At 39.6% G+C, this 19,573-nt stretch overlaps 1 protein-coding gene across 1 annotated transcript in view; it reads left to right on the top strand.

The window, feature by feature from the left end:
* Nucleotides 1-17,514, top strand: part of scara5 (scavenger receptor class A, member 5 (putative)) — a 74,125-nt gene extending 56,611 nt beyond the window's left edge. Inside the window, exons 11-12 of the mRNA XM_070849809.1 lie at nt 9,816-10,004; nt 16,305-17,514. Of these exons, the coding sequence (XP_070705910.1) occupies nt 9,816-10,004; nt 16,305-16,438 (323 nt within the window). The 3' untranslated portion in view covers nt 16,439-17,514. The remainder of the gene's footprint in view (nt 1-9,815; nt 10,005-16,304) is intronic.
* Nucleotides 17,515-19,573: the final 2,059 nt, after the last annotated feature.

Here is a 19,573-nt window from a genome sequence, read left to right as displayed (position 1 = left end):
AAAGTGGACCAATCACAGTCTATGCTACCATGACATGTAGTTACATTTCTGGGGAGGTGCACATCAGATCACAGCACAGGCTACAGCATATAGGACACAGCTACACTGTACTTCCTGCATGAATTGGCCAATAGTTTAGTATTGATACACCATTTCTATTATGATAGAAATACACAATTGTTGGATATATGTATATATGTTGTTGACTGTTCTACTTGAACAAACTTAATGACAGCAAAACATTGTGATGTGGAGTTTTCATCAACTTAAATTCCCCTAAAAAATAACATTCTGTAAGGAGCACAAGACGTAGCTTAAAGCATCGAGCCTTTAATTTCACCACACATGCGTGCAGACAAACTAGTAGAGAGTCGGTTAGTTCAGTATGTTTAAACAGTAAAGTGAGCACGATCTGCTAAAAGATTCAACACTGAAATTAAGTGTTTTATGGACTCCATTGCAGGTAAGTATGTTGGAACAACTTACAGTAATATTCCCAATAATTAGTGTGCTAACAGACTACCGTTTCAGTTCCAGCGACACTTTCTCAGATGTTTCCACCACCTTCTCCCACTGAACCTTTTTAGACAGTAGAAAAGTTTTTATTCTTTGGATTATAAATTGCCTGCTGCTTTCAACTGTAATGCAATGCTCATAGATGCAGAAAACGTATGTACACGTTGAAAATGTATTTGGAGTAATAAAGCAGCAGCAGTTTGTCAGACTGTTCACGAGTCTCTGTGGGCACTTTAATGAACCCAAAGTAGTGGAATGACAACTCACGCTTTAATGATCTCCATGGAGAATCTGCATTTGGTGAAGCAGATAGGATACTGGAAAGAACGATGGAGTACAAACTGCTGAATGTATTAGTCATTATTAATTTATACGGTTTTTAGAAACAGAAAGCATTACCCAGTGCCTTTGGGGTGTACTTTAAGTGATGTGTTCTTCAGCAACACCAGATTGTATTCCTCTGTTTCAGATATCTGCTGTGGTGTCTCAATTCACATCAGTTGGACTGTCCATGCTATGATAAGAAGCAGTGGGAGGGACGTAGCCCTAGTTTGTGTCTGTAGTGTATTAACATTACCATAAACACTGGAGTGACAATGATAAGTATCTTAGTTTCCCTAAAAATACATACCCATACCTGACGATCTTTGAAAAATTCATACACCTATTCTGAAGCTACTTCCAGAATCATCAAAACTTCTAACTATTTGAAGAAAAAGAAAAAAATATTAAGTCTGTTGCAATATAAAAAGTTGCAACTGTATTTTCTGATCAAATTAAATGTATTGTGATGACAACCTATGTGAGGCACAAACTGGGGCTAGCTTCATACAGGCATTGTTAAATGATTGCATTCAAAGTATGTTAATATGAGAAGAGACCCTAAATCTTGAAATGTGATTTAAACTTTAACATCTTTTATTTTACAAAAAATGTTTTAAATGGCTGAATGCAGCATGGTTCATTTATGAATAGCATCAAATGAAACAGAGATGATATATTACTGTATATATTGTATTAAAATACAGTTGTAGATGCAACTGTGCAGTTGCACAGTCACAGTAAAGAAAATCCTCCTTGACACCGCCGCTGTAATACAACCACATACAATATATCAGCGCATATAATCCAAAACCAACAGTTGGCAATATTAGAACAAAAATTTACGAGCTGATGACTTTATGGGCCTCATACATCTCTGCCCCACCTGATATTCTGTGCAAAGTGCCGTGGGAAGTTTAAAGGATAAGTAGTTCTGTTTTTCTTTTCAGCGTAATCTCACGGTTTCCGACACGCAATGAAGGGACACATGGCTTAGTGTACATCAAAAGGATTTGAAAACCATTACGTGCATGCTTGTGTCCTGTGCTGGGTAAAGTGAAACCTCATCCAAAAATCACCAATCTGGATTCAGGTAGAGAGAAAAACATTAATGACCTCAAACCTCAGTTTTTTGCCACAAATGTTATTCTTCTTGTGTTACACCATCACGGTTGTACTCCGTGTGACGAGTGATTGAGTGGTGTTCACATCAAATAGACCATCTGAATGCTGTTTCTGCCCATTACAGAACCGTCGAAGATGGGTTCTTTCCTCACATCATCTACAAGACACGGATGTTTGAGGTTTCCGAGAAAGACTGAGACCATGTGTGATTGGCTGTCAGAAATATCAAATCACAGCGTTGTGCCCTTTTGTGTCACAAGCCTCTCGCGGCTGAGTTATCGTTTTCATGCCTGACTCGGATCTTTTTACACTTCAAAGCATACAGTGCATACCTGTATGATCACTTACTAAAACGAGCACCAGAGTAACCCAAGACCGCTGAAGTTTAGTCTGTGGAAAAAGTCTGCATTTCTCCACATATGTTGGGTGTTAACACAAAATGAACCTGTCATACAGTCTCTGAGAGGATCACAATCTTTTGCTGTGTTGAAAAGTATTTCTGAGTTAAAAGAGCAAATGGATCCCAGATTGTGGTCATTCTGAGATCTTTCATCAGGCTGAAACAATTGTTTTCTATTGCATCTGGATTTATGGTCTTCTAATTAACAATGAATGACTTAAGTCAACAGTTAGAGTATAAGGACTCCAAAATGCGCCGTGCAGCAACCCGCACACACTCTCTTCTGCAAGTGTGTGTGCGTCTCTTAAAGTGCTTCTTGGCCTGGAGGTGATACTGGAGGTTTAGGCTGGTTAGCTGGGTATGCACTAGATTATGGCTTATGTTACAGCAGGTAAACACTTTTTGATGATTGTGAATCAATTTCACCTGTTTTGGTGCAAATGAAAGTAACAACAGGTGCACTGGAGAGGCAACAGCAAGCCAGCCCCCAAAAAGGGAATGGTTTTGCAGGCGGTGGCCACAGACGATTGGTCTCTCCTTATCCTTCCTGACTGATTCCTCTGTAGTTTTGCATTTTGCTAGTGTCCTTGTCACTGCTGGTAGCAGGAGGCAGTACCTACAGCCCATTCAGGTTGCACAGGTAGTCCAGCTCCTCCAAGATGGCAAGTCCATACATGCCATCGCAAGAAGGTTTGCTACGTCACAGTATCAAGTCTCACAGTCTCAAGAGCATGGAGGAGATACCAGGAGACTGGCCGTTACATGAGGAGAGCTGGACTGGGCCGTAGAAGGGCATTAATCCAGCAGCAGCACTGGTATCTGTATGGAGGAACAGGAGGAGCACTGCCACAGCCCTACAAAATGACCTCCAGCAGGCAACTGGTGTGCATGTTTCTGACCAAACTGAAACAGACTCCATGAGGCATCCTCTAGTGGGACTTGTGCTCACAGCCCAGTACTGTGCAGCTCGATTGGCATTCGCCAGAGAACACCAGAATTGGCAGGTCTGCCACTGGTGCCCCTGTTCTCTTCACAGATGAGAGCAGGTTCACACTGAGCACATGTGACAGACGTGAAAGAGTCCCCCAGGACACCATCCGCACATGGATTTTGGTTTCTATTGTTACGTCATTTTGTCCTCAACGAATTACACTATGTACAGTCAAGATTTTTAACTTGAATATTTAGTTCATCAAGATCCAATGTTTTATTTAAGTGTTCCCTTAATTTCTTTGAGCAGTGTATGTTTCTGTTAATCATTCAATGGTTGCCAGAATCCAAAAGGAACAGATAAGAATATTAGTACTGAATCTTTTTGATTATTAGGATAAAGTCTAGAAATCATAAATGTCCAACATTAGCGGAGGCTTAAGTCCAATAATGTACCAATTATAATTCCTGAAACACGTTCTCCCACATGCATGGAACTTGTAACAAAACAGCTAATCTATTTTTCATTTTGGGGGCACTGTAAAATTTTGTGCAATTTTCACTTGACAGTTGACGTATTACAAGAGCGATTGGAAGTGATACGTAAGCATAATACATACAACCGCACACTTAAACAGCTCTCAATTTCAGTGGGCGGCTGACAATTTGATCTCAAGAGTCCAACTTTAAGTGTTGTGGGATTAATGTTTGACAGGCTGTTTCTACAGTGGACCTGTGCAGCTACAGGGATCCAAATATAAATGATTTCAGCTTTGGACTCTAATGAGAAATTTTGTTTCACCTTGGAACTCCTGAAGCCAAGCCAGCAACAGAATTATAGATCAGTTAATATATTTATTTTCTACTCTTCAGTTCTCACTTGGGTTGAAATACCCCCTACTTAACGATTTATGGTCACTTTTTATTTGCTGAGTCTAATTGTCTGTTGCTGGAACAGGACAACCCAGCTCCCCCACAGTGGAGTTTAATCTAATTTTCATTTCTAATGTCACAGCGAGCCAAACAAACACATGTAGAAACAGAGAGATGAGTCAGTGTTTTGCTGAAATTTTACAATTTCAGATTCAGGATGACACCCAGACCCACTAGGAAGCTTTAGAGGGGATGGTAGGATGGTGAGCCAGGAAAGCTGTTACCTCCTGCTTCCAGTCTTTATGTTAAGTTAAGCTAACCGGTTGCTGGCTGAAGCCTTATATTTAACCAAATTGATATGAGAGTGACATCAATCTTTTCATCTCTCAACACGCGGTAGGAGCGCAAATAAACATATTTCTAAGAATTGCACGACAGACAAAACTGGTTTCATTATATGGTTGTATGCTCACCAAATTTCAAGTATGAATGTGCACTGGCCAAGAAAATCAAATTAGAAGCAAACAAATTACAAAAAGAAAAGACAATGCAAGAGTCAAAAGAAGAAAACATTAAAGAGACTAGAAACAATATGAAAAACATCATTTTTAAAGAACTTTTTACAAACAGATGGAACTTGTTAAATGTCACCCTCCAGTCATTCAGTGCGGTCCAGTCCAGACCCTTCCTGCTTGCCAGATAAACATTAGTAATATCATTCCCTGTTCTGGCCTTCTTCAGGTATTGACAGCCTGATGCTGTAGCTCCCCCGGCCTCTGAGGCTTGAGCCACTTGGACGACAACCAACACTTGGAGCTCACTTGCCTAATTTTCCCTGGACAAAAACAAATCTCATGCAGTTTGCATTAATTTACCCACATTCACACAAAAAAGCTGCAAGACTTGTTATGAAATGTCGAGATTTTGTCCAAATTAGGGAGTGTTTTTACTTAATGGTGACCCACTTTGTTGGCTGTCCAAGGCGACCATGAGAGCTGTCAGACTGTGGAGACAGGATAAGTTAGAGGCCAGGTTCCTTGACTTTTTAGCATAATTACTCAAAGAAGTATTTATTTTTGATAGTTACATTTTCTCACAGTGGGTTTGTGTTATTGTGCACAACCTTTCTGACTCAGAAAGTCATTAACTACGTCAAAAGCTTAGTAATTAGTTGAATTCAGCTTTTTGTGGCCTACTTTCCACCACAAAAATAGCAGCTAAATTTATGTTCTTCTAATCTGATCCAGAAATTTGTTTTGACATGTTGATTTGTAATCATGTTTAAACGCAGTTTGGAAAACAGGAACAAATGGAGCAAGCCAGAAAATGTTTTTACCAAACAATGTGCTACCTTAGCTACGCCTGCTGTTTTCTGTTCTCGTATGACCCACATGCAGTTAACAGTGGCAGATTTACTCTAAATTAAATGAGCAAAAACCAAGCCATCAACATTAGCCTGAACTTTAAAGAAAACAGGGCCTTTACCAGCACAATTTAACTTTAAATCATAAGGCATGTTAGTATTCATAGCACTGTTATCTTTCCTTACACTTTTGCTTCAATGTATTTGGTTTTGGAAACTCTAAAAAAGAGCCACCACCCTCTAAACTCCCTAAATGCCAAGTATCACACTTCCTACAGCCTCATGTCCACCTACAGCCAAGCTTGACAGACCTGCAGTGTCTAATTACAATTGCTAAGCTATGTGTGGACAATTAATCGTTGATTTGTCTTCAGGTGATATGTTGTGTTGCTTTTGCAGTTCACTCCCATTTTAACCACATTGCTGCTGGTAGATGAAAACCGTTCTCCAAATTTTTTTGCTTTGGGACAATGCATTGAGGCCTTATCCTAACTTTTAGAGGATTTTATCTGCCTTGTGCATGTAATCTTCACATTTGAAAAAACCTGATGTGGAAGAAAACTAATTGTCTGTGCTGTTGAGAAGCTGCAGTCATCCAACATCTCGGCTATACTATGCTTTTACCATACAGTGATTGAATCTCTAACATTCTCGTCATGCATCTGCCTGATTTCTACGGCAAAATAAATAAAGTACAGTTCCACCACATTAACATAATTCAGCACATTTTCAATGTATTTCAGTCCAACTCTTCATGTCTGTGAAGTTTGCTTGTATGGTTCTCATTATCTCTGAAGACTACAGTCTGCACGTGCTGCTTCCATGCACAGCAGAGTCTCTCATTTGCACAGCGGGGAGCCTCAGGCACTTTACAGGGAGGGGAGGAATGAAGGTCTGAGAGAGAAAGAGATGAATAAAGAGATGTGAAAAAGTGGGGAGTGGTGTCTCAGGGCCCCCCCAATCACATGAACAGTTAGATTAGAATGATATATAGCAAAGATGAAGGCCTCTTAATCGATGGATTTAAACTGCAGTGGAACGTACTTAAGTACAAGTATGGAAAATTACCGTTACTTTTTACCTTTATTTCCATTTTCTGCAACTTTATACTCCACTACATTTATCTGATAACTTAAGTTACTATGCAGGTTGAGATTAATAATACAAAATATAATTAACAAATATTATATATTATGGATAAAGTTAAGACTTTATTCATCCCTTGGTGAAGTTTCACAAGATACGTGGCTGAATATAGTAAAGAAATAAGCCACACGTTCACCAGCTACATCATTAAAGTGACGCACATATTAATACATCAACAATTATGATCCAATGATAAAATATGCATTATGCCAAAGTGGGCCATTCTACATAATCAACAAAGAAGATCAACAAAGGCTAGGCACCAGAAACAGACACAATTCAAAACAATTACTGACAAACACAAACCTCTCAAAGACTCTCAACAGGACACTAACACAGACCAGGACGCTGGAATGCACGACACAAGGACACAGGACGATCGGGCAGAAGACAGTGGAGTTGAGCGCCACAATAAAACAGGAAATACATAAAACACATGAACTAAACTTAAACTTGACAAGACATAACAGGTATCTGTGCAGTATGTGACTTATCTGAGCAATATCAGACTAATATGCTACTGAATGTGTAGGCACCTCCTATTGCTTATCTAGCTCTTCCTTTTTTACACATATGGTGGATATAGTGAACACTTTTTACCAAAATGTTCTCACACTGTATTGTGAAAACGTACTGGGCAGTGAACCGTTTGATTCTCATTCTGATTAAGATTATTTCATCATGTGTCTCAGGTATGAATTTAAAGATTTAATGTATAACTATTAAATTCTGCTGGCACATAGGGTTGTCTACACGGCACTGCATCACGTTTTATTACACACTGGGCCACATTAGAGGGCACTTCATCATGTTTTATCTACCATAGGGCATCCAAGAGGGTCCACCTTTGCTGCATTTTTCTCAAACATGGAGGCTTCTGCATCAAAATAAAATCCAATGTTTAATCAGTTCATTTAAAAGGAACTACACAGAACCACAATCAATATGTAAGAAGATAAAAGCAGCTAATTAAGGCTCAGTGACAAGATGCAATAAGGGTATCAACATACTACCATAACTGTAAATAAGCTTATGTGGCCCAAGAGGTTCATTTAAAGACTATTAAAAGTAAAGTATCCTGTTTAGAGGCGTAGTTTACCATCATAAGAAGTATTAATCACTGTGCTATTTCTTCATCTCAGCGCCAGCAGTTCGCAGAAGTACTTAATAAATTTAGAAAAGAGGGACTGTTTTATATTTGACGAGTGAACAAATAGTTTCAACATCTGTTTCAGGTAATTCAGTATTCAATTACTCATCTCTTTAAAATGAAGTGTGTGCTACTTTAGCACTTCTCTCTCTCTTTCAGTCTTTTTTTTTTAGTCTGAAAAAAGAATGACATGAGGTTGAAAGACCATCGAATTTCTGTTTTTAATTACCTGGTTTTCTGCGAGAATATTGATACGAATATGTGCAGCAGATATGATAGTATAATGTTATGGCAGATATTAAGTTATGATGGGCTAGTGAGTGCAAAGTACTTGCCTGCATAATGAGAGTTAAATGGTACACAGTTAAAATTTATGATGGTCTGATGAGACTAATATCCTGTCTAGATAATGTGTCTGGCTTTACTCTGCAGCACTTCAACTGTCAGCGCGCATGTCTTAACACTGAGGGGCAGTCAGGCATAGTGTGGCTGTATGAGTGTGTGTGTGTGTGTGTGTGTGTGTGTGTGTGCGCGTGTGTGGGTGCGGGTGTGTATGTGTGTGTGTTTACCTCTCGTTCTCATTTTCTCTGTGTGTTCAGTAAGGTGATAAATCATGTCAATTATATGAGTGCAGCTGCTGCATACTTTCAGGAATACGAGCTGTGCTGTGGATCCATGATGCTCCCACTAACACACACACACACACACACACACACACACACACAGCCACATTAGTATGTTTCTTTATCTTTGTGGGGTTTTCCCATGGATACAGTGTATACTGTAACTAAAAAACACTAACCTATCCCTGACCATGACCCTTACCCTAACCTGAACCATCACCAAATAAATATTTTAACACTTTTAGTTTTGTCAATAACAACAATATAATTCAGAAAAATGTTCTCCCAGTGTGGTCCGTCCAAATGGCCCCACAAAACACTGTGGCCCCATACTGTGGTGTTCTCCCAGTTCTCTGGCCCCATTAAGTGTGTAATACAAGGGCACAGATACACACACACACACATGTATACCTCTTTTTGTAGGTAACTTGCAGGTGACTGCACGGTCCCGGCCATAGTATCGCTGAGACAGGTACTTCAACCCTAAACCCAGCTTACTGTCTCAAATCAAGTTTGTATGTCGTATTTTACCAGTTCAATCAAGCTGCTTTATCTTTTACAGTGACCAGAGAGGCTCTCATGACCGAAACAAGATTTTTTACCTGCGATTATAGCTTCAGAATTCAGTAGTCCAACAATGGCAACATTGCTCATGTGAGGAGAAATTTAATTTGACTGAGAAACATTACAGCAGATGAAGGAAATTAAGTTCATTTCAAACTCCTTTACCCAGTACGCTATCAGGTTCACAAGATTATTTCCAGACTATAGGCCATGATGTTCAGATGATGGTCAGCAATCGCTGAAAAATTGCTTTTGGACAGAACTTCAAGCCCGAATTTTTGTAACACCCAACTTTATATGAGGGGGGTTCACATAAGAAAGAAAGAAAGAAAGAAAGTTCCCCACTCATAATCATTTTATTTATTTTTCTTATGGATTCAAAGACTATCACAGTCTTATATGGAAAATATTCTGTTGCAGCATGCTGAAAACAACCTATTCATCTCCGTTTGTATTCATATTGGTTTGATTTACAAGGCTTCATTAAACTCATAAACACTCGCAATGAAAGTAATCTGCTCAGTCTGAGTTCGAAGCCGTGCCAGCAAACGCCAGATAAAAGACAGTCATGTGTTTTCTCAGTGTAGTCATGTTGGCATAAATTATAAACACTCAGTATTTTTGGGTGGTGTCCCATGATGCAGTTTGCTACAGACACTTTAGTGTATTGAGGCTCTAATAAATTTATAAAAACTTTCTGCAGACACACAGAAATAGAAATAAATGTGTATAAATGCATCCGTCAATCCATATGTGTATTTGTGTACATAGATCATTATGTTAATGCTTGTGTGTGTTTCGCAGTGGAGGAAACCCTGGTGCGGCTGGTGAATGGGTCAGGTCCCCATGAAGGTCGTGTGGAGGTTTTCCATGAGCGCCGCTGGGGGACGGTGTGTGATGACGTCTGGGATAAAAAGGACGGAGACGTGGTGTGTAAGATGCTGGGATACCGAGGAGCAACTGAGGTCCACAAGACTGGGCGCTTCGGACAGGGTATGAGACGGTCAACGCATGTGTGTACACTGCGAATCCTTTTTGTCAAAGCTTTTATCTATTCATTCTAAGACATTGGAAAACCTTCAAGACACACAGTATGCAAACATGAACATTTAAAAAAACATTAACATGATGATAACAGGTTTGAATCCAGGTTTGAACCTGAGGTCTTTCTGTATGGAGTTTGCGTGTTCTCCCTGTGCTTGCGTTGGTTTTCTCCTGGTGCTCCGGCTTCCTCCCACAGTCCAAAGACATGCAGGTTAATTGGTGACTCTAAATTGCCCGTAGGTGTGAGTGTGAGTATGAGCAGTTGTCTGTCTCTATCTGTTGGCCCTGTGCTTGGCTGGTTGCCGGTCCCCACCTCTTGCCCGAAGTCAGCTGGCATTGGCTCCAGCTCAGGGTCACGGGGGAGCTGGAGCATGGATGGATGGATGGTGATAATAATAAACTTTGTTAACTCTTCAAAAGAAAAGGGTGCTGTTTGGTCTCTGACACCTAAATATGTGCAAGATTTCCACAACTAACAAGAAAGAACAGATTTCAAGACTTGGGAGGGAGTGCTGTGACACACACTGCCCTCATGTCTGTAAATACGTCCATGCTGCACCACTCAAACTTTATGATCTCATGGACTGTACACGCCCACAACTTCGCCAAAAGCACACGTGAGGGACTCATTCCTGTACTCAGACGTAGATACAGAGCTGTATCGGCACCAATTTTGGAGCATATCAGGGCTTTTATTTATACAAAAATAATGTGTGTTTCTGTGTATGTGCCATACAGACGAGTTGTTTAAAGACGTTATTCCTTTAATCTCATTCTTGATGGTCAGATTGTAAAATAAGAAACATCTCAGTATGGCAGGAAATTAATGAAATTTTGTGTGCCCACAGCACATATTCAAGGTGAAGTTTACTGATGGAAGTAGTTCTGATTTTTAGTAAGTCTGCTGTTTTTTAGCTTGTGAGTGGTAGCCCATTACTTGAATTGTGCCCTAAAATGCTGCAGGGATTAATATTAAGGTTTTATGGGGAAAGTCGTGTGAGCCAGATGTCGTCAACAAAGAGTCTCAGAGGTCATATCCATCTCCCTCGTTCTCTCTCTCTCACCACTTTATTTCATTCACCAAGTCGGCCTTACATCATTCAGAGTCTCTGTCCAGGCAGAGTTGTTACCAATAAGTCTGGAAAATTGGGGGAAAACATTCCTTTGTTCCAGGGGACAACGTCCAGACAACAGCAGTGACTAACATCATGGCTGGATTCAATTTAAAACAATCTGGAATTGAAATATATCTTTTTAGATGAGTCACACAACTTTTTGGTGTTTAACTTTTTTTTAAATTAATAACATCTTTTAAGGCTATTAAAGTATTTCTCAGACTCAGATTTGACAGGAGAGGACACACTGTGTGCCACCAAAATGACCGAATCTGAAAACCATTCAATAGCAGTGATATTAGTGAAAAAATATTGGTAAAACCATCAAGTTATGTCGTAATCTTATTACTTTCCCCATAAAACAGTTTGTATAAAGCAACTTATATTTTTAGGATTTATCTGGAATGGGTGAAAACTCTCAGATGAAGCACAAATTGTTCTACTTAAGTGTATTTGTTTCACATTTTTGATATCTACTCATTAAATAACCGAACCATAAAGCGGTAGCCCAAATTCAATCACCGCCTGCTCACTCACTTTTACTAATTACATCTTTTTAAAAACTTTTTTCATAGTATAAAAACTAACTTTCTTTATCGCACAACCCGTTCATGGATGCTCACATCTATATTCCGTGGTGAGATTGTTTGTGGACGCTGCTGTTTCTAAAATCAGGAATTAACGTTCATTTTCAGTCAGATATTGTTTCAATCATAAAGTTAGTTAGTTCTTAAGTTTTGACACAGATGGTTATGGGGGATCTGATGGTCATTGTACAACATTAAATAATTATAATGTATAGAAAAGAAAGTTATGGTAGGTTATGGTCTGCAGTCATCTGTGGCTGCGCTAGCTGCGTTTCGGGAAATCGAGACGCCAGCATGTTTCAGTGCATTAGTTTTCTATAACACTGCAAAATGTTTGAATGTTAACAATTAACTTATTAAAAAAAAGGTTACTCGGCCTACATGTAGACAAATATTTAAGTGAACAATGATTTATTTTTCTCATGTCTAGAGACAAAAAAAAAAAAAGAGATCGTATGACATCAGTGAGGAGACACAGACATGAACCCTCAAGGAGAATCGGTGACCAGATTTAGAAGTCTTTAACAAAATCCAGGACTGGCTGATTTTCTGTGTTTTGACAGCATAGTTGTAGATTTTTGCCAGATTTTAATTCTTGAATTAGTCTTTCCTTCTCTTTTCTGAATTATCTCTGGGTGTTCCCTTGAAATCCTGCTCAGTGTTTTGGTTGATCCAACACTTATTTGTGAGAAGTGTCATAAATCCAGTGCGAGGGGACCAACCCCCGGCCTGGAAGCAGCGCTGTGAAAGTGTGTTGAGATCCAGAATAAACAGTTTAAAGGTCTGTGTCCATTAAAGCAAATCCTTAGAGGGCACAGCAGCAGAACAGCTGGGGCTCGTGTATTCCCCCGTGCATACCTCATTTCCACCCTGTGCACGCCTGCGTGGAGACACATGGGCCTGGTGTTTCATGCTGCTTTGAAGATGTCAAATCTGCAGCCAGTTTCCCTTTGTTATGTTACGTTGTGAAGCAAAGCAGGAATGTTGGAAGCATATGGTTTGACTGAGATATCAGTTGGTGATTTCTGTTGTTTTTATTCAGATATCAGCCGTCCAGCGCATCATTTTGATCAGATTTTACAGAAATATGCATTGTTTGCAGATTTAAAAAAAAAAAATTCTTTGTCTTGGAAGTTGGTCTTTTTGAACTTTCTTCCACTTATTATCAAAGTTTATGTTATTCTAATTTTTTCATATCTGAATTGAAGCACATTTTCGATTTGGGATTTGGGGCTATGAAAGAAGATCTAGTCTGGATTTCAGTCAGGATTTATGTGTCCCATGATTTAAACTCTTAAAAACTTCATATTTTTTCTGTCTCTAGTTGCTCTGATCGAACTCTAATGTGGTAAAAATGCAAAAATGGGCCAAGTTCAAACCGGCAGGACTGGAAACAGTTTGCAAACACTAGTCAGCATTTTCAGAGAACATAGTTCATACAGTAAATCTCTGAAACACAAAAACACTCATATAATCAAGTCTCGGCTCAGCGTGGCACCAGAGCTGCTGTGCTTTTGCTTCCACAAGCATTATAGTTAAAACTCTGGACTTATTTCTGTAAGATAAACAAAAAACTTTCCTCCTCTGAGCCTTAATGGAACAACACAGCTTAAGAGGAAGAACGTGCTGTCAACAGTCCCAGTGAGAGTTCAGGTATCATTTCTCTTTGGCATGGTTCATGAAACATCTCTGATCTGTCTACATGAGATTGACGTCACGTGTGCTGCTGCGTGGGCAAAGTTTCACAAATCTGCCTCCAAAAGCAGGAAAAATAAACACTTTTAATCTGCTAGTCTGGTGAATTTTGTTGAGTTTTTCAGGAGAAAGTTGTAGAGATACCTTGGAGGATTTTCACACTTAGGAGCATGTTATTGTAGTGATATGATGCCTTTCGCTTCTAGTAAAAATGTACATTCGATCCAACTCACATATACAATAGAGACACATTAAAGGGAGCAGTCAATGGTACAGTCAGCGATACTAAGTCAGACTGAGCCGTGAGTTTGTCTATCTAAAGGAGGTCAAAACCTTTCATATCAAATACATGTGATGCAGGCCGGAGACAGCGGTTATGGGTTTCTTTTGCCATCAGTATTGACTCATAAACTTATAGCCTGTAGGCCTGTGTCTTGTTTGTCTTGGTTAGTTAATAAAGTACTTTACCCTCAAGAATTACAAATGGGTCCAATGTTCTGTTCACAAACAGCAATCATTTTTGAGATGGTCCTAATGGAGCGGTAATCTTCAAGGGTCTTGGATTTTTATAAGTGGAAATGAAGTGTGTTTTTAAGAGTTTGGCTCAGATTATATAAATTTGACCTCATGAGCCTCCTGGACTGACGCTGAGCTTTTAATGATAATTCTTATTTTGATTTTGTGCTTTTTATCTTCTTCGTCTGTGACCTAACCAGTACCACGTTCGTTGCATTGCTCGCTCTCTTTCTTTATATTTGGGATTCTGCATTTTGTTTGAATTCCTCACTGACAGCTCCTAACACCTGAGTGATTAACAGTTCTGATTTACAGCAGAGCAGCAGAGAAAGCTCCAGATGTTGGTTTAAGGGTATCACTGTTGAGCGAGCCTCTCTTCCCTTATACAGCACATGAGCCCTTTAGTTATGTATCCTTAAACAGGATTATCAGCGTGTGAGCACAACCAAATGTTACTCGATCTCACTGTTATTCCCTCACAGCTGAGTACCATCTCCTCCAGTCTGAAACTGTTGCAAAACTGGGACTTTCTGAAGCCTCAAGTGATTTCGGTTTTACAAACAGGAACTACGGTTTATAACGAAAACGATACTGCCAGGAGCTTCGCTTACCATCTGGAACTGTGTATTTTATTACCGGATGCAATATCTGATCAACAGCTCTACAAGGAAGCTCTGGGAGTACTTCTAGTGTTGATCAGAAGACTGATACGGACACGCTTCGCATTTAATAACACTTACCTTTAAAACATTTAGTCAAAAATCATTACACAAAGGTCTTCAAATCCAAAAATTCAATTACTTCATACGATGTTAGAAGATAAGAAGAATACAAGCTCCTTGTAGATGACCATCCTGTCACATGACTAATATGCACTTGACAGCTTTGTTACTTTTGTAAAGATGTGGGGAGAATTCTGCTCTCTAGCTTCCACAACAAGGAATGCCAGAATCGTTTTATATATCCAGGGTGGGATTATGTTGAGTTTATATATGATTTCTACAGTTTATGACCTATACACTATGTGTGGCATCCACATATGTCAGTCGGTGATTAAGCTCACAGCTTCAGCCAACATGTTCGTTCTCTTTGCGTCCTTTTGACTGTGAACATGACCAAGAGGTAAAGTGATGCCTGAATGAGCCATCAGAGGGAACACAGTGAACTTGGACTGCTGGTGTTGAAGTCCAGATGTGATGTTTTTTCTTCTTTCAAATGTATTCTCATGTTTTGCTGGACCACTGATTCTTATAATGATGAAGAAAACTTAGGAAGTGACTATTTTATTGCATTCCATATGTTAACCCATGTAGTGTATTTGCAATTCGTCAGTTTCCACTGGGGGATCACACTTCAAAATCCTGTTTTTGGCCCACTCAGTTATCTTGTTTATTGAATTTCTCATTTGAGTCTCTCTGACCATTCTCCTCTCACCCACACTGTTCAAATCAGAAGATCTGAATGGAAAAAAAACATTATTTGACCTCTCGGGTACATACAGGCTTCCTTTCGGAAGATTCAGCATCACCTATTGGTGTTCAGTAAGAGAAAAGAAAAAATAAGGACTGCATAGGGTCAAGACTCCTAAATACAAAACAGAAAGGAGTATGTGAAATATATTGAATTGAAAAGAGCTTCACAACCAAAGAGGATGGCATGAGAAAAATAACTGGTGTTAAACAGTGGTCAGGTTTGTTGGGGCTGTATGTTGCCATAAAGGAATACCTGCAGATACTTCTCAGTTAATATTGCCCTAAAAAGATGCCAGAATTGAGCATCAGTTAAAGATAAGATGATAAAGCACACAGTTTGTAGTAAACAGCTGAAAGTACTGATACTTTCTATAAAGAAAACTAAAAATGTGTATCAGCTTTTTTTGTTATACCACTATTATTATGGAAATCAGTCCATTCATTATTTGTTCCATTTCCTTTTCTTCTTCTTTGGCCTCATTGTGTCCTCCCACACTTCTGAAACCCAAATTACACTCTTGGAATTTGTGAAGTTTTTATATACTTTGTTGGGTTTTCAGATTACAATAGGCAGAGTATGAACAAAGCAGGACTGGAAAAGAAGGGGAAACAAAGGAAAACAGATGGTAGGAAAGAAAGAGTAAAACAAAACAAAAAAACAGACGCACAGTAATAGAGCGAAGCCTGCAAATCAGCTCAGGCACTCAAGTCGAGCGGCACTGTATGATATGCCTCTCTGCATCACCTGTCCAACAACAACAGTTGAAATGTTGCGGTTAATATAAGGTGTTAGAAATGGCCATCTAATGAGTCTCCATAGTTCTGTACACGACAATGTGATACATTTTGCCCCTTTCTGTGCAGGCACTGGTCTGATCTGGATGGATGACGTGGCTTGTACAGGGACGGAAGACACCATCCACCAGTGTAAGTTTCCCGGCTGGGGCAAAACCAACTGCGGCCACGTGGAGGATGCAGGCGTCACCTGCGCCGTCTAAACCTTTTATGATCCTGACAAAGCTGCAGTGGCCGAGCTTCTCAGTTAACGGTGCCTTAAACTTTTCAAGAAGCTGCACAACGTCAAGACACCATATCCAGGAGCACCACGTTAGCAGTATGCTGCTTTTCACCTGGAAAAAAGTGCCACCTCACCTGTTAAACATGTTTGCATGAAAGATTTTCATTTTGGGTACAAGACTCAGAATCAAGAATCATGGGAGCAAAGAAAATGCACATATTTTGAAACAGAGTTGGTACAGGTGGATGATGGCGCGCCAGGACGGCTCATCAGGACTGTATTACAGAGCTCACCTGTCTCAAATGAAGGCCGATGGTCATCTTTCATAGGCATGTGTCCATCTGTTTGCTGTTTTGACCGGCAGGTTGGGGAGGAAGTTAATCCAACTGCTTCATCATCCCAGAGCCTTGATTTTTCAGCTGTCATGTCTGAGAACCTGAAACGGCACATAAGAGACTGACAAGACTGTGTCACTGACAAACTAACTAATTACAGGCAGCTGCTCTTCACAGTATTATGTAGGAATGGCTTTTGAGTGATACTTAACATACACATTGTTGCCTTATTATATACCATATAGCATTAACCAGTAAATTGTTTGATGATTTGCAGGTCAAAAGCAGTTACAGTTGAGTTAAAACTGGTACCTTCTTTAAAGGTACCAGTTCAAAAGTACATTCAGTGTTACTCACCAAAACATATAGTGTGTATGATTAAAGTCTAACCAACATGTTGAATGCATTTCCTTCTTCATAAAACACTGGCAAAGCTGATTTTAGAAAAAGAATTGATATCATGCATTGTTTATGTTTGCTAGCTGGCAGGCCTGTTCTTCCGTGTCTTTGTTGGTAAAGTGCTGCGTTCCTTTAAGCACCACCAATGCCAGCTGTTGTTCAAATTGTGTGAAACCACCAGCAGGACTGTGTATTACATTCTCTGCATGTATTTACATCTTCATTGCAAACAAAACAACTTCCACTTGCAAAAACATTGGTCCATAGCACTACAAATGCTACCACTTATCTCCACCCACAACAGGAAGCTGATTTCGGTTAAAAAAAAATTTTTAAAAGCTCTGATAAACCCACTGTTTGTTAGCTGCCCTGCACCAAAGGGAAGGCGCATAATGTTAGTGACAAGCTGGTGAATTAAGTGGAACATCTAGCTGTTAAAAAGTCTGATATTTCTCTGAGTTGTGGGTGGAGACCAAAACAGAGTTACAAGCAGAACGATAATTGGGCCTACATCCATCAGGTGGATGGAAACATGATGAATTCTAATGCTGATTTGTGTCTGCTGATTGGTAAATGTTTGCTGTCATAGTGGCCTCAACAACTTCACATTAAAGGTAATATGTATTGTTGCTCCACCAACTAGCAAAAAATCAATTAGTTCAGCTTTTTAGCGCTATTTTAGCCTCAACATCTAGATGTCCTTTAACCTGCAAATCACTAAATCACTATTTTCTGTCTGCTTTACATCCATAAAAAATGAATATGAAAAAATAGCATGCAACTAACAAAGATTTTGGACAGGGTTATCAGTCACTGCAGTTGACAGATGAAGTGATTGTGAAAAAGACAGAGAACGGATGAGTATAAACAGATGCATGGACGCTTGCCCTGCATGATTTACAAAAGTGGGCCTGTCAGTGTTCACTGCCAAATGTTGGGTTGTTTCAGCATTAATGCACATGTGTATGCACGTGCACACACACACACATACACAAAATCACCTATAACAGACAAGCTTTTTCTGAGTTTTATGCCTCTCTCAGTGGGGTTTAATCTTTATGGCTTCCCTCGAATCCAAAATGTTGGTACCTCCCAAGTGTCCTTACTGACTTCTCCCTCTGAGCCAACAGGAGATATCAAGGTTGGAATAAAATATATGCAGGAACCTGTCTCTTTACCCACTCATGTTTTATATGTGAAGAGGGAAAACATTTTTAGTGCACCTTAAAATTTGGCCATCTCACAAACCACAAACCTGCTCCTATGTTCTGTAGTGAAATGTGCCTGTGTAAGCTCTCCTACTTTAAACAAATCAAGAGCTGTCTGGCCCACCGTCTTTTCATGACAATTAATCTGGACATGTGATGTCCGTTTAAGAGTTTGTGTCCATGTGAGGGAGGGGAAGTAAAAATTGGATATGAATTTGATTTTTCAAGGCAGTGCAGCCAGAAATGATTTTCTCTACCTCGTGTTCAAGTGCCTTGGTGTTTATGGAGGGTTCCTGCTTTAAACCACAACTCTGCCACAGAAGAAGACAAATTAAGGAGGGAAAAGGGTAGAAGGGTGTATGGGAAAAGGGAAAATCAGGTGAGAAACCAGGCTCAAAAGTCTCAGAGGAGGCCACAGCAACACAAAAGGGAATTGTGGGCAGGGAGACATTTCACTTTGTTCACAAGGTTTGGAAGCTGTTCTGTAATAGCAGTAATACTCATACGTGAGTGTTTGCTCCTTTTCTCTGTTTTATACATTGAATCATCTGTTTTGACTGTTGGTCGGACAAAACAAAACATTTGAATTTGAGTTTGTGCTCTGAAAAACACAATTTTGCATGTTTTATGGACCAATTGATCTAAAATCACTGTCTGATGAATAGATTATGAAAATAAGCATTAGTTGCAGCCCAACACACATGTATGTTATAAAGTCTTATGATGAGGAGACAAGGACTTTATATAAATATTAGTATAGTAAGTATAAGTCAATTTGCATTTCATACACAGTATTAGCAGCATGATATAAAGCATGGTCAGCTTTGATGTCCAGTAGTTTTTTCTCTACACCATGATGAGGTGGTTATGCTTAAAATGAGTGAATAGCGGAACTTTACAAGGCTATAGAGTTGTACGCTTTCCAACTAATGTGTGCCTGATTGTGTTCAAATACTCTAAAATGCACTCTCGTGCAATATGTGCTCTGTTTTTCTGTGCAGCACCAAATTGTGGCTGACAGTCTGACCGAGTGGCAGCCAGGCTTTTGTCCTGATGCCTCTCATTCATCTCATAGAGGCGTCACATTCAGCACTTTGGCCACAGAGTTATTGTTTGAAGCTTTGCCAAAGATAACACCCAGGGCTCCTCAGTGTATTTTCACTCTGCTTATTT

Source organism: Pempheris klunzingeri, chromosome 18 (genome assembly GCF_042242105.1).
Source record: "Pempheris klunzingeri isolate RE-2024b chromosome 18, fPemKlu1.hap1, whole genome shotgun sequence".
NCBI classification, from domain to species: Eukaryota; Metazoa; Chordata; class Actinopteri; order Acropomatiformes; family Pempheridae; genus Pempheris; species Pempheris klunzingeri.
Note: the sequence above shows the minus strand (reverse complement) of the source record. Positions and strands in the feature narration are given on the sequence as shown.